At 39.9% G+C, this 25907-nt stretch overlaps 1 protein-coding gene and 1 pseudogene across 1 annotated transcript in view; one reads left to right on the forward strand and one right to left on the reverse strand.

Moving 5' to 3' along the window:
- The window catches only part of AASS (aminoadipate-semialdehyde synthase), a 53324-nt gene extending 30394 nt beyond the window's left edge, over positions 1-22930 (reverse strand). The window contains exons 1-10 of the mRNA XM_044246461.1: positions 22817-22930; positions 15875-16099; positions 11280-11456; positions 8269-8353; positions 4684-4751; positions 4443-4589; positions 3458-3536; positions 3203-3330; positions 1671-1819; positions 119-241 (exon numbers count right to left, since the gene is read on the reverse strand). Coding sequence (XP_044102396.1) covers positions 119-241; positions 1671-1819; positions 3203-3330; positions 3458-3536; positions 4443-4589; positions 4684-4751; positions 8269-8353; positions 11280-11456; positions 15875-16084 — 1166 coding nt within the window. The 5' untranslated portion in view covers positions 16085-16099; positions 22817-22930. The remainder of the gene's footprint in view (positions 1-118; positions 242-1670; positions 1820-3202; positions 3331-3457; positions 3537-4442; positions 4590-4683; positions 4752-8268; positions 8354-11279; positions 11457-15874; positions 16100-22816) is intronic.
- Positions 21474-25907, forward strand: part of LOC122905436 — a 67382-nt pseudogene continuing 62948 nt past the window's right edge.

Below are 25907 nucleotides of genomic sequence, written 5' to 3' on the forward strand. Positions count from 1 at the left end.
TATTTGTATAGCCATCATAAAAAAGTAAAACATTGAGTATTTTAAACTAGTACATCAAGGTTAACTGAGTGACTTATTACCATCTACCTCTTGCGATCTACAGCCTTAGCGAACTCACCTGTCGTGAATAATATGCTGGTCTGCATCATACATACAAAAGGGATGCTCTATTGTCGTACATTCAGTCATAAACTCTATAGATCCTCCTGTGTCAGCTGAAATGTCACATATCGCCACAAGTCTGAAAATAACATCAATACTCAGATCGGAGCATGGAACTTCTCAACAAGATTAAAGATGAATGAAAATGAAAGGCACTTGAACAACTTTCAGTGTGGGAGCCAAATATTTCCTGGCCTCTTCAGTTCTTTTTCCTACAGTTCACTGTTCAGGACACTGTATTCTTCTAGGATATGGACAATCTTCCCAATACAAGTTTTAGTATCCATATACAAAAGTAAGAAGAAAAAGAAGAGCAGGTGGAGAAAAAAGGAAATCAAAGTGGAAAACCCCATCCCTAGAGAAATCATAAGAAACACCCTCCTTAAAATTAACCTATTCAGCCAACTCTAAATAACTTATGAAGGTTTGATCACACTACCTCCACCCTGCTTAGCGGCACAAGGTTTATTCTGAGGACTCTGCATGACCGAAGACTACAGAACACACAAATACGTTGTTCTTCATACAAGGTGAGGCCAGTGTGCCCCATCAGAAGGTTTGGAATTGTAGGTAACTTTTTGTATCATGGGGATAGGTCTGTGCCTATCTAGCCACATAATTTTACATGTTAATGCAGGGAAATCTCCAGAATTATGAACAGAAATCTCAGCCCAGCTTTTGAAATCCTTTAGTGGTTGACCAAAAATTTCCTGCCCAACCTCCAACTACCACTTGCCTTTATAAACCCTGCACTAGAGCTAGACTGTTAGACTCGCTGTGTCTTAAACTGTGCTTTGGTGGTTCCATACTTATCAAGCATTAATCCTATCACCTGCAATTCTCTTTCTCCTCAGTCTTCCCTTTCAAGGCTTTGCTGAGCCCAGTGTTCCTACCTTCTTCTAAATTCTTGAACTATTTATTGCTCCTGGTATTCCCTTGGCATTTACATCATGCCAGCTGCATGCCTGAGGGTAGCAATCATATTTTTTCTCTATACTTTAGCTTAGCAGAGTGCCAGGTAGATGAGGTGTTCTCAATTTACTGTGATTAATTGATTTATTTATTGACTAATTATGTAATTCAACATTGAATAATTATTTGAATACAAACTGTATGTCAGGCAAAGTACTAGGTACTTGTTGCCAAAATAAATAGGACCCCTATCCTTAAGATTAAATTTTAACGGGAGGGAGAAAAATCATAAACACAAGAAAATAAATAATCATGAATTTCGGGGGGGAAAAAGTAACAAACTAGAGAGAGATGGGGACAGGAACACTGAAGATCTTTCTAAGGAGTTTACCTTTGAGCTTCATGTACAGTTGAGAAGAGAGTTTTAAGAAGGAGGAAGGTAAACTGTCAAATGCAGCAAAGAAATTGAGTGAAATAGACCAGACCACTAGTCTTTAATAGTCAAGTCCTGTGGTATGTGAATCCCCTGTAGATGATACCCTAAGAGTGGGCTCTGCTGCTGAAAACTGCCATCCTTATTAAAGTAAAGTCCTTACTTGTGTGGTAATGCAGGGCAGCCTTCCACACCGGCAACAGAGGACTTGCCTGGAACCAAGAGAGTCTGGACATCTTGGCGAGTTAGCAGACGAGGGGTGTTTTGCTCCCAGTAGATTCCGTTAATTAAACAAGTTGTATAGGGTGCAATCTGTAAAGCAAGTGCCGACTTGAACATGATAGGCAATGGCAAATTTCAAAGCAGCAGGCTGAAAGAGAGCTATCAGTAAAGTTCATGAGAAATAATTTAGTGTTACTTCAAACTGACTTTATTATTTGCCACATTAGTGGTCATTCTGTGAGGTGAGGACAATAAATACCCACCCAGATTTCAGTGTAGACTTACTCCACGAGAGATAAGTCTATGAGCATAAATATATTAATATTTCTGTTTCCTAAGGTAGTGCATGGCCAAGAAAAGGAAAAGGACAGAATCAAGTGACCTAGCCCTCTATTTCCAGCTCAACCACCAGTAGTGTGATCTACATCATGCTACTTCAACTTCTCTGGCCTCTATTTTCCTTACCTGCCAGACTGGGATAACATGGACCCCATTCCTCAAAGGAATGCTGTGAGGATGGAGTCAGATAACATCCATGGACAAACGTGCTACACACATGCATACATGGTAACTAGGACATTATAAATTTTAGGAGGCATCCAATCACCAATATTTCTGTGATTGGGGGAAAAAACAAGGGATGGAAATTTACTAGATTTTTAATTTTTCAGTCTGAAACTAGTTTCATAATTTTTGTTTCCCAAACATCTCAAGCATTCTCAAGCTACAGGTCAAAGTCCTTCTCTACGACATGCTCTACATGCCATAACAGCTGTATTTCATACCAGCATCTGCTATCTTACTGTTCAAACATATTTAAAATTATTTAAAACCTTTCTTTTCATAATAAATGCATGCACTTTTTATTTACTTTTTGGTTTGCTGATTTTGAGGAGGACTTCACAGTGACTCCTACGTACATACATTTTTCTTCTTAGAAGATACAGCCAGTATGTCCCCATCAGAAGGTTCTGTATTACAGGAAACTCTCTGTACGTGGGGACAGGCCCGTGCTTATGTAACTGTGCTCCTTGGCTCTAGTCCCTTGTAATCAATGCCATGGATTCCAAGACAACTGTCTGAGGTTATGACTGCAATTTGTGGCCACAGAAGGGATGACCCTACGTTGAGATGAAACCTCATAGACATTGTGCTTTGCCAATTGCACTGACCAGTCCAAGATAAATACAGAAAAGAGTTTTCCACAGGAAATGATTTAGAGTTATTGGGCACATGCAGACCTGAAGCAGAAATAGAGATAGTGAAACTAAGGGCATATCCAGCAAAACCACTAAGTAAAGCCCGCTCCCAACATCGATAAAAGCCAATAACTTCTAAGGCCAACACAAAGGATTCACAAGTCAATATGGGGAACTGGAAACCAATATATACATTAATAATCTCTCTCCTTGAAAACAGCCTAACTATAGCATATTAGGAGCAACCAAGTGAGAAGCTGAGTGTGATACTCACGTCAGTATTAAAACGACTTATGTAGTGCTCAGGGTATTTGTCATACTCTACAGGATCATACACACCATCTGTTTTCCTGACAAGATGATGATGGCGACTTAACACCGTCCCATACACTTTTCTCAGGTCTTGGAGAGGAGAAAGAAATTAGTAAAGTAGGTGACAAATGATAAAGATTTATGGTGATAAAGTATTATAACACAGAAACTGTTAAAAACAGTAAAAGATACATACAGTCCATCCCCTCCCCCTTACCTCCATTTTGGGAAACTTCTTTTAATTCATGTGGTTCCACATATTCACAAGGCAACTCATTGAAGATTTCTTGGGCTCCCTGTAAAGAATGCATGAGTAAAAATCTAAAAATCAATAGGAAAGAAGCCAACATGTTTTCCTGCAAAGATTCCAATTCACTTTCCCCACAATTATTAGCTCCATTTGTCCTGCCCAGAGACAAAGTGTGCAACACAGAAGTACAGATAAGCTTCTCTCACACAGTCTACAAACCAACTTTTATTCCAGTAGGAACAGCATCCATTGGAAGGAGCTTTCATTATTTTTTTTTTAACTAAAGTTACTCAGAGTAGACACAAAGGTGTTTAAAAATGAGGGCACAATAAAATATTTCTATTTACTTTTTGCTTCATTGCAGAGTTATTTCAAGTGACAAAACTGTATTTCCTCTGAAAAAAATCAGATGCCTATCTCACAGTATAATACAAAGAGCGATGTCCTATTAGTAACATGTTTTCATTGAGAGACGATCCCTGCAGGATCACAATCGCCTTCTCAAAACCATCCCAGAAGGAAGAAAAAGTATGAATTCTGATCCTGTATTAAGTTTCCTAAAATCTTCTTGGCGAAACTTCAAATCATTTTTAAAAATTTACATCCTGTGCTCACTTCCAAATTTCTGGCTATCTTTGTGATGAAGGTAAAAGAGATCACCTTAAGAACAGACCTATGTACCACTGACAATGATTTATTTCTTTAGAAAGAAAAAGTGTTCAAATACTGTGACAGTTTGGAGTCAAACGACAGCAAAGAAAGTTAAGTTTGGACCATTACTGCTCTATACTGGGGAAAGGTTACCTAGGTAAAAAAAAGTACCAAAAACAGAACGCCTACTCATCCAGAAGCAAGGCTCTGAGATGACCAAAAATGTTCACATTCCTTGGGCTAGTTTCAGAGTTCGGGCTGCTTTCCAGAAAGACTTCCTTAGAAACATCGAATAAGTTACCTTAGATACATTACCAGTCCCTGTGAACACAAACGTTAAAGGCCCTATCGACTTTGGCATCAAACCCAGAGATATTTCATAGCCAGCATCGCGGACAGCTTGCACAGCCTGGCTGCTGTTCCTGTAGTTATGGGCCATGCCAATGTGCTGCAAGCAAGCACATGGGAATTAAATCAGTCAACTGCCTGAGACATTGTCCTGATACATATTTTCCAAAAAATGAACAAAATACACATCTCACCATAAAAGGTGTGTGATGTCCCAAAGCGAGGAGCCTTAGCCCCATTCCGTGTAAAATGTTGATCATCCCTATTGCAGAATCAGACCAACAGAAAAGCCATCAGTCAGGGATTGAAGCTGCTCTCCCTCTCTCTCCAACCTGCCCGGTGCTCTCATGAAGCACAGACTGCAGCACCTTGGATTTGGAAGGGGCCCCAGTGGTCACCTTATCCATCCCCTCCATTTTCTGCCATCGAGAGCACTATGCAGCGGCATCCTTGTCTAGTCCCTTCCACTTTCAACCCTGGCAAATGAAAAGTGTCCTTCTTCTTCTCTAAGGTTATTCTCTCTACCTTTGCTCCAAATCCCATCCCTTCCCATTCCTTCTCTAAGGAATTCACTTTGGAAATTATTCTTTTCACTGTCCTTCCTTATTGGCTTACTGTTTCTTTTTAAATTAGCATACACTGTATTATTTGTTTCAGGGGTAAAGGTCTGTGATTCATCAGTCCTACACAATTCACAGCGCTCACCGTAGTACATACCTTCCCCAGTGTCTATCACCCAGCCACCCCATCCCTTCTAACCCCCCCTCCCCTCCATCAACCTTCAGTTTGTTTCCTGAGATTAAGAGTCTCTTATGGTTTGTCTCCCTCTCTGGTTTCATCTTGTTTCATTTTTCCCTCCTTCCACTATGATCCTCTGTCTTATTTCTCAAATTCTTCATATGAGTGAGATATGAAGCACAATATGCTGGCTCACTCTTATCAACATTTAGAGACACTTAGATTCCTCTCAAACCAAAACTAATGAACAAACAAATACAATGTCAGCACTGACCTTATGACTGCCACTGGCACTTTTAGTTACCTAAATAGCTAAACTCAGGGAATAACTGTCAGATCTTGACTTACCTGTCAGTGGTATCTGGCAACGTGGAACCCTCACTTCCCCAAGCATCCCTAACTTGAAAATTTTCATCCGACATTTCTATAGGTGCCTCTTCCCATGCCCATTTCTTTCTGTGTCCTCTGCCCTTTCCTTAAGGTCCTTTTTAAAAATTAGCTGGCCTCAAGATTCTGTCCAGGGACCTACTCTCTTCAATCTCTATTATTTATTTTTCCTTAGCTAATTTTATCCAGTTCTAAATTTCAAGTATTCTGTATACACTGATGACCCCAAGTCTGAATCTCTAACACAGGTTATTTTATTTCAAGACCTGATCAACTATCTTACGGATTTCTCAGTTTGGACTCAGACAGTGAAAACTCAGCATACCCACAGCAAAGACCTCAGCATCCATTCTCCTCTTCTTCTTTTTAGGAACAGAACTTTCCTTCTCTGTATCCCTTCCAAATGTTCTTTGATCTTTTTTCTGAAGTCAACTTTTAAAAGAGTAATTTATATTCAATAAAATGCACCAATTTAAAGTGCATGGTTTGATAACCGTGAACATATGCATGCACCCGTATTACCGCCAACATAACTGAGATATACAATATTTCCATCACCCCAGTCAATCCTCCCCAGCTCTTTGCCCCAGAAAAGTACTGGTTTTATTTCTCTCTGTACAGAGTAGTTAATTCTACAGTTTCATATAAGTGAAATTATTAGTATATACTCTTTTTTTGTGTGTCTGCTTTCACTCAGCATGTTTTTGAGATTCATACATAATTCAGTGTAGTTTCAGTATTTATTCAGTAGTTTACTTCTTTTTATTGACAAGGAGCTTCCATTTTATGGGTATATCAAAACTTATTTATCCATTCTTCTGCTGATAGACATTTGGATAATTTTTACACTATTAGAATGAAGCTACTAGAAATAAGTCTTTGTAAAAAAAAAAAGTAATTCATTTCTCTTGATAAAAGCCTATGAGTAGAATTTCTTATGTACATTGATATTCAAGTTTTTTATTTCTTCTTGAGTTGGTTTTGGTCATTTTCGTCTTTCAAGGATTTGTCTATTTGATCAACACTGTCAAATTTATTAGCCTATTCATAATATTTTCTTTCCCTTTTAATGTCTATATGAAATATAGTGATGACGCCTCTTGAATTCCTAATATTGGTAAACTGTGCCTTCTCTATTTTTCTAATCAGCCTAACTGGAGGTCTATCGATTTTAGTGATTTGCTTAAGAAAAAAAAAACTAGCTTCTGATTTCATTGATTTTCCCTCTTATCTTTATTATTCTTTTCCTTGTATTTGCTTTGGGTTTAATTACTTCTTCATTTTCTTGCTTCATAAGATGGAAGTTTAGATCACTAATTTGGACTTTCTTCATTTCTAATAAAAGCATTAAATGTTATAAATTTCCTCCCAAGCACTACCTTATCTGCATCCCATAAATTCTGGTATGCTGTTTTAAATTTTCATTGAATTCGGGTGCCTGGGTGGCTCAGTGGGTTAAGCCACTGCCTTTGGCTCAGGTCATGATCTCAGGGTCCTGGCATCGAGTCCTGCATCGGGCTCTCTGCTCAGCAGGGAGCCTGCTTCTCTCTCTCTCTCTCTCTCTCTCTGCCTGCCTCTCCATCTACTTGTGATTTCTCTCTGTCAAATAAATAAATAAATAAAATCTTAAAAAAAATAAATTTTCATTGAATTCAACGTATTTACTTATTTTTCCTGTGATTCCTTCTTGACTCATCAGTTATTCAAAAATACATTATTTACCTTCCAAATACCTGGGAATTTTCTAGGTATCTTTCTATTATTATTTCAACATCAACTTTATTATAGTCAGAGCACATACTCTATGATTTAAAACATTTTATGTTTATTAAGAACTGTTTTGTTCTTATGGGCCATCTGGGTGAGTGGCTCAAGAACCCTCAATTATATCAGAGTAGCTGATGGTGTTTTACTGTTCTATATTTCCATCAATTTTCTACTTGTTCTAACAATTACAGACCTTCGAGTTCTAATCTGATGTAGAGTTATAACATGAAGTGATGTTTCTTCAACTAAAGAAGGCTCAAAGTACTAAGTGGGCCAAAAGTCAAGAGGACTTTTCCCCCTAATTCCAGTTCTTATCCTTTCTTCTCTTGATTCCTGTCCCTCTATCTTTTCCCTTTCTTTCCCCCCTTTTCTTCTCCTCCACAACTTCTCACCACCAAACTGACCTCTCCGAGTCTTCCAGATAGAGCTACCTTAAAAGTCAGATCCTATTCATAGTTGTTCTCCTTTTCCCTGCTTTTTCTTTCTAACTTTTGTAATAGAGATATGTAATGATTTACTTTTTTATTCCCCTAATATTCATCACCCTTAGCTGTATCCCTATGTTTATTTTTTTTCTTTTAAAGATTTTATTTATTTATTTCACAGAGAGAGATCACAAGTAGGCAGAGAGTCAGGCAGAGAGAGAGGGGGAAGCAGGCTCCCTGCCAAGCAGAGAGCTCGATGCGGGATTCGATCCCTGGACCCTGAGATCATGACTTGAGCTGAAGGCAGAGGCTTAACCCACTGAGCCACCCAGGCGCCCTCCCCATGTTTATTTTTATCGGTGGAAATGAACACTTCCCTGCTCTAGCCATAGAAGAAAAGAAAACAGTTACTTCCCAGGTAAATTTAAAAAGTGGGTGCTGTAAAAACCCTAGCATACCTACCTGCCACACCTGCCCACTGTCCAAACGCCACTACCCGTGTTCCTCTATGATCCACCATTTTCTCGTAATCAATAAGTCGGATTTCCTGAAGAAAGGATAAAAAATTTTCACCCAGACCAACTAAGCTTAATTTCAATGAGTAAAGCATATATATGAGCAAATAAATATATCACATTTCTTCCTCTTATAAAATATTTCTTGACTTTGTAAGTTACCATCAGGTGCACTATGAAATATCCAGAAAATGCTGGGTCACAAACCACTGATAGGTCTGTGATTAGAGATGTCCCAGTAGAGTGATAAATGCCCCCTGAATGTGGTCAATAAAATTGGAAAGGCATGATTTCCTTTAAGTTTTAGGCCAGCACAATCTACATATCTATCTATAGTCCACTCATCCCCACATCCTTCCTTCTAGTCTCAAAGAAAATAAGTCCCTCCCAAGGCTAATCCCTGTGAACTGGATCCCAGCTTTTCCCCATGTCTTCCAAGACCACACTTGGAACTTTTCCTTTCCTGCATTACCCCTTTGTACACCGCTCCTTCCTACCTTAAAAATGACAACACCCCTTCTCAAGTCCATACTTGAGAAATCTCATTTTCTCAAGTGAGAAATACACACAAATCTCATTTTCTCTCTCCCTTCCTCCTTCCCTCTTTTTTCTCTCTTCATCCTTTACAAGTAAACTTCATTTACAAAGTAGTACATGCCACCTGCTTTTCATTTTCTCACCTTCACGGAAACCACATTCTTCTATCTTTGGGAATCTTCCCTCTCAGCAATGTTTTATTAACTCACATTAAAAGCTACTGATATACTGTAATTACAGAATGTCTTAAATAGTCACTTTATCTCCTCAAAGAGCACATGATTTTTACCATGTGCCTGAATATAAGAATGCTTACTATTCATCCAACTCTAAGTAACTGGTTACAAAATATTGCCAAAAAGCAGTTGTTTTTGTTCAGTTCTCTTGTAACAAACAAAAGTTCATGTAACAAAAAAGAAAATCCTTCCTAAGTACGCTTATTTATTTATTTTTTTTAAAGATTTTTAAAAAATTTATTTGATGGATAGAGATCACAAGTAGGCAGAGAGGCAGGCGGGGGGGGGGGGAGTGGAGCAGGCTCCCCACTGAGCAGAGACCCTGATGCGGGGCCTGATCCCAGGATCCTAAGATCCTGACCTGAGCTGAAGGCAGAGGCTCAACCCACTGAGCCACCCAGGCGTCCCTCCTAAGTACTTTTAAAGGAGTTTATCTGCTTAAGGTGAAACCTTTTTCTTGTAGCATTACTTACATTAATTACTTTTTGAATTTGTTTTTCAAAACCACTGGGAATTCACTAGCAGAGGTCTTATAAATTTGAAATGATAGAATGTATTCTATAGGCCCATACAGAACACAATTTCCTCCCTTCCTTTTACAGTTTGTGAGGTCTCCTGTCCTCTGCCTATCCTTAGATTCTAGTCTAGTTTCTAATGCTCTAATCTAGCATTCTTACCCCAGGGCTTAGGCCTTGGACTTCTCTATCTACACTTCCTGCCTACCCTCATCAAGTCTCCCAGCCTTAGATGCCATCAAGTCTCTAACAACCACAAATATGTATCAGGAGGAGTCGCCTGGAGCTACAAACTCCTTATCAATGGCTCCCTCTTTAAAATCCAATGTCTAAAGTCTGAAATCTGCTTAGATGTCTAATGGGCAAATTAAACTCAGCAGGCCCTAAACTCAACTCCTGACTCCTGATGGACCCACCCAAGCCTGCTCCCTCTTGCAGTACCATCATCGCAGTCTGTGGCCACTCCTTCAAATTGCCCAAGCGAAGACCCTGGACTCCTCTCATTTGCTCTTTCTCTCATATTCCACATTTGTTCCACCCGTACCTTCTGCAGGATCCGACTTCTAAAATACAGAAACACAGCCAATACTGGGTCTTGGCATCACCACCTCTACTTCCACACTTCCGCTCCCTTGTGCAAGCCACTGTCATTGGGAACCTGGTATCCATACTAGTCTAGACTACCAATCTTAGCAATTTTCTTCTCCCATCTCCAATATTATCCATATGGCAGGCTGAATAAGCACTTCAGAACATGATTTACAAATCCTCCACTCAGCCAGACCCACAGGACCTTGCACTAGTATGCTCTCCGCTTGGAAAACTCCTACCTGACAGATATGACTTGATCCTTCACATCCTCTGAATTTCTGCTCAATGCCAAATTTGCAGTGAGGCTCTCCCCGATTGTCCTATTTAAACTATCGTCCACCCACAGTGCCCAAAACCCCCTTTTTCCTTCTGGATCATATTTATGTCCAACACACATATGTCCAAGTGACAGATGAGATATCTTATTTATATATTTATCATCTGTCTCCTCCCACTAGAATGTAAGCTCTGTGAAGACAGAGTTCCTTTATTGCCACTGCAGTGAAGAGGGTCAGTCACAATGCAGACACTAAGTATTTGTTGAATGAATACTTTAGAGTTTTTGTATAGTACTTGTATCTCAAAAAATGATTTCTTCCTTCACGAATGATAATAAATGTAAAAATAATTCCCAGTCCAGTTCTGGCACTACAGAGCTGTGCAATCTCAGTCTAGTCACTTCACCTCTCTGGGCTCCATCTGAGAAATGAGGGAAGTGGATTTTTTTGATCCCCGAAGCTCTTTTCAGCTCTCAATTCTACTTGGTAGTATCTGACCAATTGGCATTATAAAATGCTAATCGTTTGGGGGGAACACTTTTATCATTTTTTTTTCCATTTCAGTACAAAAGGAATGAAATGTTTGGTTTCTCTTATTAAATTCTAAACATGCACAGCAGAGAAGCCCCAAGAGCAGCAGAACTATTCAAGCACTAATTCACAGATCACCTTTCCTACTGAGGTGAATAACATGATGTATTTCCTACATGCTGAAAGGAAACTAAAACTCCACTTGACATTTAAAGATAGAAAGAAATACTATTTCTATGTTAACATTTATGATTACTGGTCACTAATTACCTGTCTCAGAATCTCATCCAGCAAGCCCATATTGGCCTCCTGAGCCTTTATTGTGTGGGAGAAGAATGCATAAGTCTTCTTAGGCATTAATTTTTCCTCTGGGGGTCTTTTAACTCCCAAAATTAGACAAGCTTCAGAAATATCCTCCTGAAGAATGCCACCAGCTTTGACATATTCCTGGGAATGCAATTTTGGTTAAAAGTTATTTCCCTAATTTACTGTATTCTTCTTTTCTTTAATAAATAAGTGTAGCAATTAAAGGCACAATCTTTTGAAGGCATAAAATCTGTATGGATCAGAACAAATAGTAGAATAGCTACTTCTAGTATTTTACTTTCTTGCCGAAGATCAATTTAACAAGTTTGACTTTTATAGCAAAAAAAATTAGAAAATTCACCACCTACTCCTATTTAAGAGCAGTGAATAGTGTGTCATAACTACTAGCACATATGATTTTAAAATATTTGTGAAATGTATATTTTGTATCAACAATGCACTGAAATGTTAAATGCAAAAGAGCAATTTACTACTCAGGTGTATTTTGAAAAGAAAGACATATATCTGCAATATTTACTTTTTTCTTTTCTTCTTTTCTTTTTCTTTTTTTTTTTTTGGTTCAATTAGTATTTATTACTGCCCCACTCCATCCAGCAGACTGTGCTAGAGATGAGATGGTAACACACACTAAAAAGGCAGACAACATCCCTCTTATAAAGAAGCTCACAAAATACAGTAAAAAGAAGTCAGGAGCATAGTAAATGAGGCTGAATTCAAAAGAATTATGAACAGCAGAATCTAAGTGATACATTAGTTTAATGGATATTGAGATAATTCCTGGGTGAGATTATCAAGGAAATATGAAACTTTAAAGTAATCTAAAAGGCTAGGTAGGATTTGGAGAGATGGAAGATGCAAGGTGGTAGTATCAGTAGAAAGAATTGAAGAAATATATACAAATATGGAGGCAGGAAAGTAAGGAGATGTTTAGGGCATAAGGGATAAGTCAATTTGGAAAAGAAGACTATTACGATGAATATGGTCTTTACTGGATAAAAAATAAAAATCATCATCAACATTTATTAATAAATTAGTAGTTGCTTTACTAAGCTGTTTTCAAAAATTATCTCATATAATTTTCCTAAAACTCCCATGAGGTAGGTATTATTATTACGGCCATTTAATCAATGGGAAACCTGAGGCTTACACATTTAACTGAGATTGGGTATCTAGCACATGGAGGCAATAGAAGTCATTTCAGACTTCTAAATAAAGGGTTAGCATGATCCAGGCAGAATTAAAAGAGCATCAAAAGTGGCAGGTGAGGGGCACCTGGGTGGCTCAGTGGGTTAAAGTCTCTGCCTTCAGCTCAGGTCATGATCCAGGCTCTCTGCTCGGCAGGAGGCCTGCTTCCCTTCCTCTCTCTCTGCCTGCCTCTCTGCCTAACATGATCTCTGTCAAATAAATAAATAAAATCTTAAAAAAAAAGTGGCAGCTGAATAAAAGGAAGATGAATCTAGTTAGGAATCTACTTTAAAGGAAACTACAGATGGACAGATACTACAAGAGTGAACATATGATTCATACCTGGTTTCTTTGAAAACAATCTATTTGTCCATTTGTAGTAGACTGGTTAAATAAATCACAAATCACGGAGTAATTATGACATTAAAACACAGCCATTAAATAGAATGAAGCGGATCTCCATGAACAGACAAGGAGTGAGTTCCAGGACATCTCACTGACTAAACAAACAAGGTAAGATAGAGTATGTATAGTTTACAACCTTCTATGTAAGACTAAGGGGGAAACTGAGAAAACACACACACACACACACACACACACACACGCTCATTTTTACAGAAAGAAACACAGGAATAATAGGTCAGAAACTAATGACAATGGTAAACTATGGAGAGGGTAGGAACAGGATGTAAGGGATTAAGATAAGACTTTCTACATTGCATCATTTTACATAGTTCAAACATTTGAAACTTTTAAATGTTTCACTTATCTTAAAAACATAATTAAATCAAAAAGGATTTAAAGCAACCTTGAAAATGTGTAGAAAAAAATATATAAATCCAACTGTATATCACATAGACAATATAACTATATAGAAAGAATAACTCAAATAACTTTAATACAGCAATCTGAATCTTCTTTGTGAGATATATTCTAAAAGCAGAAACACTTTTTTTATTCAAAAAATACTCAACTCCATTTAATAGGTTTGTTTTTTATTGAGGTATAATTGACATACATTATATAGTTTCACACATATAGCATAAAAATCGATATTTGTATGTATTGCAAAATGTTTGCCAAAATAAATCTAGTTAACATCTGTCACCATGCACAGTTGCATAAGAACTTTTAAGATCTACTCTGTTAACATTTATAGGTTATTGTTAGTTATAATAATAGCTATCATGATTCCAAAACTAATTTATGTACAATACAAGATAAAATAAAAAGCATGCTTTAATATTATAAAGAATTTCACTACTGGAGAAAATAGATGTAAATATAAAAATTTAAAGGTAAGAAAAACCTGCAATGTTAAAAATTTTAGTTGGAAATATCCGTATGGATTCATGATGAAGTAATATAAAATAATATCTATGTGTAATCTTATTTCTTAGCTCTATTCACTAAAAGTGCTAAGAGCAACAATATCTCAGTAAAAATAAGCACACTTAACACCGGATATCAGATCTTGGTTTCTATATACTAAAAGCAATCAGAGCTCCCTGGTGAGATAGATGGCTAATCCCAGGTGCGGGGCAAAAAAAGCACAAGATAAGACTAAGACCATTTGTTGGTGCAGGAAACAAGAAAGCTGAAAGATCGAGTGCTCCAAAGGACAGAGGAGCATCCTTAAAGGAACCCTCTATCTCAAATTTGGGATAACTGGGACATTAAAAAAAAATGGTTAATAGATTATCATACATTAAATGAAAAAGGTCCATGCAGCCATAATGATACTCAAAAGAGCAAGACAAAAAAACTAAGGGCAATCTCTTTTCTATAGAAGAAAATCAGCAAGTAAACTTAGAAGAGTGATAAGGTCAGAAAATCATCACTTCGCAAGCTTCCATGTTAAAAAATGATTCAGGAAAGATCATCAACGTATCCTAACATCTTTAGCAAAAGGTAGCTGAGAAACAAAGACAAGATTCACAGGTCTCAAAACATCACTCCGCAGAAGACTCTGTAATTACAAACAGAAAAAGGTATGTAGAGAATGGAGAGACCTGGTGGCAACTACGTCAGCCAAGTGACCACGAATTCCTAACCTTGGGACAACCTGGCATTTTGTGTCTGATGTGATAGAGAGGAAAGAACACGCACCACCTGGAAAATATTTGTATCAGAGTGTTTTAACCCGAATATAATTGCCAGTAACACCCAGAAGCAGACCATTCTACAAGTCAACTAGTCTGGACTCTTCAAAAAGAGTCAATGTCTTAGAAACAAACAAATCAAAAGGGCGCGCAGATCTAAATTAAAAGAACTAAAGAGACATAACAATAAATGCAATGAACCTTAATTAAGCCTCAATTAAAATAAAAGACCATAAAGACATTTGAGAGAATGGGGAATTTGAAATGGGCTATGTGAGATGATATTATGGAATTACTATTTTTTTAGGTCTGATGGTTATGCAGGAGAATGATTTATTCCCAGGAAATGTAGTAATGTCTTAGTGGCCTTAGTCTCCCCAGTCCCAGAACCAGGGCTGCACATGGACATAATGACTAAAGGACATCGCCCCCTTCTAAAGGCAATTCCTCCATCCCTTACCTGGAGAAAGCATGGAATAGGGTGGGAAAAAAAAAAAAAAATACTTACCTCATTAAATTCTGGACTCAAGTAAAAATTCTAACTAGAAATCTCATTATAATCAAAACAAAGGAATATCATCATGTGGTGTTTAAATACATTGGCAAAATCAAAAGAAACGAAATCTTGCCATTTGCGACAACATGGATGGAACTAGAGCGTATCATGCTTAGCAAAATAAGTCAAGCGGAGAAAGACAACTATCATATGATCTCCCTGATATGAGGAAGTGGTGATGCAACATGGGGGGTTAAGTGGGTAGGAGAAGAATCCATGAAACAAGATGGGATAGGGAGGGAGACAAACCATAAGTGACTCTTAATCTCACGAAACAAACTGTGGGTTGCTGGGGGGAGGGGGGTTGGGAGAAGGGGGGTGGGGTTATGGACATTGGGGAGGGTATGTGCTTTTGGGTAAATTGGAAGGGGAGGTGAACCACGAGAGACTATGGACTCTGAAAAACAATCTGAGGGGTTTGAAGTGGCGGGGGGGTGGGAGGTTGGGGTACCAGGTGGTGGGTATTATAGAGGGCACGGCTTGCATGGAGCACTGGGTGTGGTGAAAAAATAATGAATACTGTTTTTCTGAAAATAAATAAATTGAAGAGAAAAAATAAATAAATAAATAAATACATTGGCAAACATTTCATTTTTATTCAGATGTTCCTTGATTTCATAAACATTGCATTTTTACTCGGATGCTCCTTGATTTTCATTTTATTCCCACATATCTAAAAAATAAGAAATATTTACCTTGTCATGAATGGCTCGCCTATTGGAAGGCTGTATTAGGACTTTGTATCCCAGGTTGGCGATCCCTTTGATGTGCCGGGGAGCCAGAGGCGCCCTCCTCTCCCAGGCATTCACATCCTCCCTCCTCAGGGCCATCACCGCTTTGTGGTGAAGCCCTTTGGAGAAGCTGAGCCCCAGCCTGCCCAGTTTGGTCCTTTGTACTCGCAGCATCTTAAAACCTGCTGACTGTAAAGACATCGTAAGAGAACAGGACAACAAAGGCAGGAGGGCTCACAGATCATTTCTGGTCTCCTGAGAAATCTGCTGTAAAATCCAACCAACTCAGATATAACAGACACAAGATAGAGAAAAGGGGAGGGAAACCTTGGATGACGTGAAGTGCTCCCTTACCCAACAAACCCAAATTTCCACAAATGAGGTTATTTCCAAAATAAAAATGTACAGAGTAAATTATAGGACACTAGCCAATATTTGCCAAACCAAAAGAGTTTTTGAAATGTTTCATCAAACATGTATTCAGCACAAAAATTTTAAGCATGCTAACCTATAATGCAAATACAAAAAGATAATTTATGCCAATTTTGATGGCACAAAGGCTGGAATCCTTTAATCGTGTGCAAGATTCTTGACAATCCAGCTCCAACCTCTTTGGAGTTTCATCTCAGACCATTCCCTAAACCGGTGCTACTCCAAGTGTGTCTGGCAGCCTGTTGGCAGTCGGTGACCTGCTCTTTACGGGTCCTGGATGAGCAATGCACAGAAATAGAAAGGGAGTTCTTGGAAACCTCTATATCACATGACCATTTTTCTAGTAATTCAATGTTAATGAATTTTAGAAAAGTATTGGTCCTGGCAGATTGGAAATTTAAGAAAACAAACATGCTTCTCCATGACAGGTGTTGAAAGGTTAAGAAGCACTGTCCTAACCCCCCCCACCTTTTGTTGCTATAAACATGCTGTTCCCCTTTTCAGGGTTTCTTCTCCATACCACTTCCTCCTGCTATTATATTAAACCCAGATCTGCCTCAACCAGTTTTCTGCTACTCCAGATTGCATAACTCATTTATTCAATCAAGAAACTGAATAAACAAGGGGCTTACTATGTGCCAGCACAGAGTCAATTTTATATAGATGTTTAAAGCATAAATATCAAACAATAGTCTGTCCCTCTTCAAATGGTTACATATACTTGGTAATTTCAGAGGATAATCTGCTGGATCATTTCAATGCTAAGCCTTAGTTTTTTATGTTTAAGGTTGGCATCAAAATACAGGAATTGAATTTCATGCTTTCTAGAAATTTCCTACCAATCACTGCTAACATACATCAAAATTCTTATGAACACATTTCTGTTACATCAGACTGCAATCTCTACACAAGACCCACTTTACAGATGGGGAAGTTCTGTCTAAACAGCGGGATATACAAGTGGATTTTCTGGGAGCAACTACTTGCCATTTGAGACAGAAAATTTATAGGTCAAGTCCCAACACAACAGACTAAAATAACAAAGCAAACAGCAAGGAGATCAGCTAAGAAGACTTTAGAAAGAAGAGGGACAGTAAGAAAAATGATGCACACAGCAAGCAAACACGCTGATAAAAAAGCAGCTCAGTCTCTTTCACTTGGCCAAAATACTGATGAGCAATATTCTGGTTAAAAGACTGCTATATACACTATCTGATTTTTGGGTTTTTTATACAGCTTTGTTTTTAAAATTCGTCTTTTTTTTGAGAGAGAGAGAAAGCTAGAGAGCATGTGTGAGCAGAGGGGAGGGGCAGAGGGAGAGAGAGAATGCCAAGCAGCCTCCACACTCAGCACAGAGCTCAACACGGCTTTATCTCGCTACCCTGAGATCATGACTTAAGCAGAAATCAAGAGTCGGAGGCTCAACCAAAAGAGCCACCCACGGGCCCTTATACAGTTTTGTTTTTAAAAGAGATTATATCAGGCCCAAACTCAAGCCCAAGTCCATAGCACTCATTCTTCCCCAAACCAGAGGAAAAACTGCAACAATACCATACGACTTAAATCCCAATGGTTCTGAAATAAAACCAATTCCAAAGATAAGTGAGTTTTGTTTTGTTTTGTTTTTAACACACAGATGAGCCTAGAAATGGTCCCATCTTTCCCACAGGGCTCTATTTCACATACCGTAGGTGACCAAGTGACCCTGCATCCTCTATTCTTAGCAGCAATTCTTGGAGCCAATATGAGGGAACACGTTCAGATAATTTAGTGTCTCTCCTCCGCCCAAACTTGATTTATAAGCACTGCCTCACCTCCCCCAGTGACCATCATCCCAACTCTTCCTCCCTACCTCCCTTGTCCGGGATAGGGAATATGATGTGGAGACACAGACACATACACACAAATAATACACACATATATATTTGCAAAGGCAGACTTTTTTTTTTTTTAAAGATTATTCATTTAAGAAGAGACAGGGAGGGCACAGCAGAGGGAAGAGGCAGAGGGAGAAGACGACTCCCTGCTGAGCTGGGAGCTCAACTAGGGACTCCTCCCAAGACCTGGAGATCATAACCTGAGCCGAAGGCAGCTGCTTACCCACCTCAACCACCCAGGTGCCTGGCAAAGGCAGACTTTCTATGGAGACTAGAAAAGAAGCATAGCAGGGAGTAGATCCTCTCGTTTCTTTGGGAAGCTGCTTTCACTTTCACTTTTTGTAGGGAATTCTCAAATCATAATTCTAACTTTGTTTTTAATAAGCATAACAATAGACACCATGCTAAACACTATGCTGAACACTTTCCAGACATTATTTCATTTCCTCCTTGCAAAAATCTTAATCAGTAGATACTATTATTTTCATTTTACAGGTGAAAAAACTTAACTGGAATCTGCCTGAAGCAGGATTCCTGGGTTAATATTTTACACTCAGGATTTTTCTCTTAGCCAAAGCCTACAGATCCACACCATGTAGATCCGATGTATGTTAACTGCTGCCAGCTCATTTCTGAAATAAATTAGATTCATATGGCCTCGACTTTAATAGAGTAAGTAATCAGTTCTCTCCCCAGCATGGGGTGCTTCTACTGATCCCTTTCCTAGGGGCCACGGAAAATCCTTCCTGAGTCATTGCCAAGGTAAATTCTAGGTTTCTGGGTACTTAGAACAAGATATTTAATTGCATCAGGTATTATTGCGTTAGTAATTGCTTGAACTTCGAAATTTGGTCTCAACATGGTAAATCTCCAGGCCCACAATTCATTTCATTTTAAGGTCATCAAGAAACTGCAGCAGTGAAGATTTCTTAACTGTTCTTAGAGCATGGCAGGTGTCTGTTTCATGGAAATGTCTAGGTGGGCTGTGTTAGATTTCCCTGTCCTGAATTTTGTGGGCCTTTCCAAGAATATCAGGCAGTAAATGTGAGGTATATTTCTGGCAATGCTTTCAGTGAAACAGTGCATGAAGATCCCTGGTTTACCTACTGGTTCTAGTGAGATCACTTGTCAGTACTAATGACAGTTTGTAGGATGAGCGAGGAGGAGGTGGCAAAGCAAGAAAAGGAGATGAAGAGACAAAGAAAGAGCTAGGGAAAATGAGGAGGAGGATCAGAAGAAGAGCAATAAAGGGTAGAAAGAGAAGTGTCACATAGCAGAGGGAAATAACTTCCCCTGCCAATTTCTAAACAGTCTGTTTCCTTCACATAAAAGGCCAATGTTCCAAATAACACAAAAATGAAATTTAAAAGATTCTTCTCTATGTTTTGTAAACCAAGAACAGCACTAAGGTATACATTTTTTTAAAGGTATACATTTTTAATCAGGAATTTGAAATAACTCTAAAAAGTCACGGGAGTATTACAGTGAATTGCACAGGCATGCACTGAGATAGGAGGACGATGAGTGGATGGACTTAGCGATAGAACATCTCTACGATACCACCATTCCGCTCTTCCCATCTTTCAATGGGGGAAAGACTTAAGAACGTCTTTTAATTTACAAATTATCTATTTTTGCAATGTATACATGACAATGTGCCCCAGGGAGGACATCTTTAAATGTGCTTGGTATTTTCTACCCTTTCCAGAAGTGAAAAGGAAAATGGTCATTAGAGATAAAGATGATAGATAGATAGATAGATAGATAGATGGAGCAAGCCCAGAATTCCGTACATACCCCACCATTTTCTTTCCGTTACTATGAAATAAACTATGATCACTGATTGTATCACCATCCTAAATCACATGAAGGAAGCAAAGATTTTGTGAGATGTATTCAAAAAAGATTATATCTAAGTAAAAGCTGCCTTCAAGAGCAGAAGCCACAGCTCCACCACCATGAGTCGTGACCCACAATACATATTTGGTTTCCAGACCATAATAATCCCAGAGGCCCAAAAGGGTTCCAAATTAACAGAACACCTGGTGATGGCCTAGAACAAATCCAAATGCCTCCCAACCCCAAGGCTTGCCAGAACAAGCCTTGGGCAAGCAGCAACACCATCCTCCAGACTTTCACTTCCTGTTGCCTAGGTACATTCTTTTAATGCTTCCATGTTAAATTCCTTATAAAGCAGTTAACCATATGTTAAAAAACAAACAAACAAAAAACCAGCAGACTTGGGGCAGGAGGAATCTACTAATATTAATTAATCTGGTCTAAGAATATTCATGTTTTCAAGCAGCTACTCAAAGTCATCCAAAGATCTCTAAAACCCATGACTCTTTTGGTCTTTAGCCCACAAATTTAGTATCATTGAGATGGAATGCAAAGTTAATTTTAAATTGGACTCTAATCCAAAAAGTTTACCTGCTTATTTGTCTTTTTGCTAAACTATAAATGTTTACTCTGTGACCTTGGTACATAACTGGGCCTGTTTGTGCCTCATCTGCAAAATGGATTCAGATTAGTATCTACCTCGGAGGGCTACTGTGAAGTTTATCTGAGCCAATATGCACAAAGTACTGAGTACTATCTTGCACACCATTAATACTTAATAAATGTCAAGAAAAGAAGAAGGCTCCAAGCCTGCTTACTCCTTGAGGGGGGGGGGCAGCCACACCACTAATAGAAAACACTACCTTCTCTTTCTCTTTGTCACAATGTAGTAAGACCTTCACAATGGCTCCACATTGATCCCCTCCCTCCTTCTTTTCATTTGTCAAGGAAAACAAAATGGAGCCCAGTAAGCCCTCTCCTCAATTTCACCCTTCAGGCCTGGGTGTTCAAAATATATATAACTTAGCATTTTAATACAGTATTTCATTAAATTTATGACACATTTTTCATATTTTAGCCCTAAAATAGGGATGTATTTTATTATGGATGGTATCTTAGATTCAATGAAAACAGTAATGTTATTTCCTATGCCAAATATGCAGTTTCTTAATTCCATAGAATTTTCTTGTGATCTCACCAAAAATACTTGCCACTGTATGCAATGTTATTTGTATAAGATAATTAATAAGGGATTATCTGGAAAACTTTTCTGTTAAAGGGGGACTGCACACATGCCAAAGGTCACTTCCAAAATCCTGAGCTGTTAAGGACTGTTAAGGCTTAAAAGCTTGGGAGTGGGGGAGGAGGCGGGTAAGAGGGCTCCAGTGCAAATAAATCAAAGTAAAGTTCTGATAATGCTGATACCAGTAACAAGTGAGACTGAAAACAAGTATGATTTTCTGAAGAGTGGTAAAATCACTAGGGAAAATTGGCCTAAATCTTTGTCCTCTAACTCACTTTGCAGAATGGCCACAAAGTTTACACTGCCAGAAGGTCATATACCCCTAGATTCACTCATCTATGGGGAAAAGGCAGAGGGGGAGTGCAAGTGACAAAACATACACACAGAGACAGAGAGGCATCCATGCAAAGTGCTCCTGCTGACTTTTTATTTCTACCATAAAATATGTGAAAGTTACCGCCTGAGTAAATGATCCTTCAGTCCCCTGAGTAGCTACATGGGCATAATTATAGCCACAACTTCCCCACATTCTGATAACTGATGGCCCACAATATCAAAAAATGTCCACCTTTGTTCAGGTTACGGAATGCTCTCCCCCTTCCTTCTTTCCTCTCTCCAAGCCCACCCTACTCCCACTCCTCTAAAATCAGTGTCTGAAAAACACATCACTTCTGGAAGTTGTTAGGGCATTTAGCCCAACTCCATCAGGCAGAGGAACTGCGCCGGCTTGTGCCCCTTCCCAGCCTAAGTGCTCACACTGGACACGCAGGCCCCGCAAGGTCTCAGGAGCTGAGGAGTGCCCAAATTTCTTAAATCTTCTTTGTCCGTTAGGGTATAGCCAAGGAACAGCAGTATGCTGGGGGGGGGTGCCGAGGGGGAGGGGGTGTTGGTGAGAGGAGTCCCCACCTCAAAGAGAATGGCCAGCCCGAGGTGGTCAGGTTGAAGAGTCTGTGATCAGAGTTTGTCTAAGCAGGCCAGAGCTGGAAAAGTCGACCGGCAACCGCACACAGAGAAAGCTGGGGTTAAGGGAGAGGGCTGCCCCGCAAAATCTCCGTCAACCACACCCCGCCGCCAGCCAACCCAAATAAGCATACAGTCCGAGAATTAACAAGGTGTTCGTTCTGCAACTTCCACATCTATCCTTTATTCCCCAACAACTGCCCCTGCTTCCCCGGCCAAAAAGAGAGAGAGAGGAAAAAAAAAAAATAATAATAAATTGCCATCCCTTCCCTTTGCTATTCAGAAATTCCAGAACTGGCTGACAGCCCTCCCTCGTTCCAAAGGAAACGCTCGCAAGGGAGGCCCCAAAGCTCGCCACCCTCTCCCTCGCCCGGTCTGGGAAACTGCTGGGTTCCGCGGAGTCGCCGGGTGGCCCGCGGCGCAGGGCGTGGGAGAGGCAGAGCTCGCCCGCCGCTCTCGGAGGACAGTCGCAGCCTCGCCGGCGATCTCCAAGCGCATCTCGCGGGCTGAGCCCACCGCCCGGCGGCTCAGCCCCCTCCGGGCGGCCCTCCTCACCTCGTCCCCGCGGAGGTGCCGACCGGTCCCGCCGCCTCCGAGCTCCGGAGAGGGTAGGTTCCGAATTCCTAACTGAAATTGGGATGGGGGCCGGGAGGAGGAGGTGTTTGCTCAACTTTTGAGGACGTCATGCCTCTTCTTCCCGCAGCCAATCAGCGGCCGCCCTGAGGGAACAACCTTCTCCTCCGCCAATCGGCGGCGCTGCCAGGTGCTAGGTCATGCCCTGCCCCTGCACCTCCCCGAAAATCCCTCTGCCTTCTAGATCTCTGACCTGCTTGCGTCCTTAGCTGGGGGCATCACGTCCTCCCAGGACAGTTATTGACCACGTTTGTAACTGTCCGTAGCAGAGGACAGCCGGAAACGCAGGAGGACGAAAACAGTCCGGGCATTACACACTAGAGAGATGTGTGTCTCTCCAGGAAAAAAGTTGTGAGCTCATGTGTATTACGTTTTAGCGATACACACTTTTCAAAGCATTTCACCGCTTCATAATAAGCCTGTGAGGCCAGATGACAGTTCCTAGAACAGTTTTAGAGTCCAACAAACTGAGACTACCAAATTAAGTGTAGTATATCTATATCCAGTGAATATTAAGTGTAGTAATATTCACATCCAGTGAATATTAAGAATCTATGTGGCAAAGTTTACTAGTCTTAAAAAGTCCTGAGTGGCCCTACAGGGACAGGGGAAATGTGCTTCATAAAGACTAGCCTCAGTGCTAGAGGCTGAAGAAATTCCAGACGCCCATCTGTGGTCCTTCTAGGAAGTCAATGGCCTAAGGGTAATTGTCCCTCCTATTCTCATAACTTTCTCCAACAGACTTTTCTTATACCTACCTTTTCTCATACGTACCACTGAAACAGATGTGTTTTACCATGAAACTCTTGTGTCAATAATCTAGAGCCTAGAACATTCTTATGTTCTCCAAGTGCAGAGAAAATTAAAATCTTTTCTGGAAGCTGAGACTGTCCTCTGTATCTCTAGATTCGTATTCCGGAAGCTGAGACTGTCCTCTGTATCTCTAGATTCATATTCCTAATGACTCCTCTACAGCCTTCCCTTCGTATTAGGTTTCCCAGCTCCATTCTTGATATCACCAGCCTCCTAATTACCACTGAGCCAGGCTTGAAACACTAAATTTGCTTCAGTTCTTCCTCCATCTGTCAACCCTATCTCTGGTGTTGACTCCGTCCTTTAAAATCCCTCTGTGATCTGTCTCACCCAAATCCCTTTTATGCACTTACTAGGTCATATTTCCTTAAGCACACAACTCTGATCATCTCATTAGCCTGAGCAAAAGCCCCTGGGACTATCCACTATTTGTAGACCACTGCCCCAAGTCCTTCACATGGCATGTGATTTGCTTCAAGATTCGGCCAAAATCAGCCATCTCAGCTTTATTTCTATGGTAGAACCAGCCTTAAACTGACACACTGAAAGATCATCTGTGCTTTGCTATATCGCTAAGGGTTAGGAGTCTGAATCAGAAGCCTTAATTTCTCCCTCAAGTGGTAAGTCATGAGGAAGTTACTTCATTTTCAGAAAAGCCCAGGTTCCCTTATCTGTTAATAGAATAATAATAGGAACTACTTCGTGGGGTCATTATGAGAATAAAATAAGCTGACATCTGAAGTTCTCTGCCAAGTATCTTAAGAAATGGACAATTATTATTTCTCTCCCCCAGTACCTCATGCTGTGCACTTTTCTGTAATTCTCATTTACAAAAATGTCCACCTCTCCAAAACTAATCCATCCTTTAGGGTTCAGCTCAATGAAGCTGTCCCTGAATAACAAGCAGATAAGATCTTTCCCTTCTCTGTGTCTGCCTCTCTTAATGTCCTTACCACTGTTCTCCTTATACAATAGCCATTTGTATCAAGCTTATCTCCGTCCCTTACCTGTTGTCACCGTCAGCTCACAAAAACCTTAATAAAAGCAATACATATGTGTGCTATATATATCCTTACTCATTTTTTCCCAATTTTGCTTCTAACACAATACTATGCATGTCGTAGATCAGAGTCTCAGAAGGAAACAGATGGCACAATCCAACCGAGTAAGTTAGGAGACAAAGAGACATGAAAGGAGTAAGTGTGTGCAGCAACAGAGGAAGGCAACAAAAAGATGCTGCCTTCCCTCTCACGCCCCAGGGACTAGCAACAGTGAGAAGTACCCACAGGCCTTCATGTGGCCGGGTAAGGGATGGACACCAGAACTCAGAAAGAGCTCTAGCTAAAGCTATGGGAGAGTGCCACTTGATAGTGGTGGCTTTTAGCCATCATGGAGGGAGCTGCCTAAGAACAAAAAACTTCACCTAGAGGGAGCTATCTAAGGCAGAAGTCAATAAACTTCTTTTTGCAAAGGACCAGAAAGGTCTCTGTCACAATACCTCTGTCATTTAGAGTGTAAAAGCAGCCAGAGACAATACTTAAGTGGATAGGCATGGCTGTGTGGCAATAAAACTTTATTTATAAGAACAAGTTGCAGGGCAGATATGGACTGGGGGTCATAGTTTATAGACCTCTGGCTTAAGGAATGAATAACCTCCCTTCATTCTCCTATCCTCCCATCTCCTGCTGGTGCTGTCTACAAACTGGAACACAAGAAAAACCAGAGGGTTGATGCAGTCCACAAATGTTAGTCCCTCAGGGACAGAGCAGGTAGAGAAGCGGGCAGAAATTCTAGAAGATTTCAAGGAGAATATTCAGCAAAAAAAGGAGTTCAGCAAACGCTTGTTGAAATTAATGATTCATATTGACTGGTTACTGCGATTACTGCAAATGGTTGAACACTCATGGGAAAGCTATCAAAACTGCTTCCCTGAATGCATGAATTTGGGAAAGGGCCCTGGGCCATGGTGACTCCACAAAGGACCCATGAGGCTCAGTCAGCTTCTCTCCTGCTTTACTTTGAAACCCCATCCACTTCTGACCTGCCCCCACCTTGAAGAAATATTAACCTGGCCCAAATCCCTCCTGTGTGAATTCCAAACTACTGTTCAAATGCTTATGGCATTCAGGAATTTTGCAAAGCATGTGAATGAGAAACACTGTTCTTAAAATGGGGAATTCAAATGTATTTCATCATACTA

The sequence above is a fragment of the Neovison vison genome, chromosome 4 (assembly GCF_020171115.1).
Source record: "Neovison vison isolate M4711 chromosome 4, ASM_NN_V1, whole genome shotgun sequence".
In the NCBI taxonomy this organism is placed as follows: Eukaryota; Metazoa; Chordata; class Mammalia; order Carnivora; family Mustelidae; genus Neogale; species Neogale vison.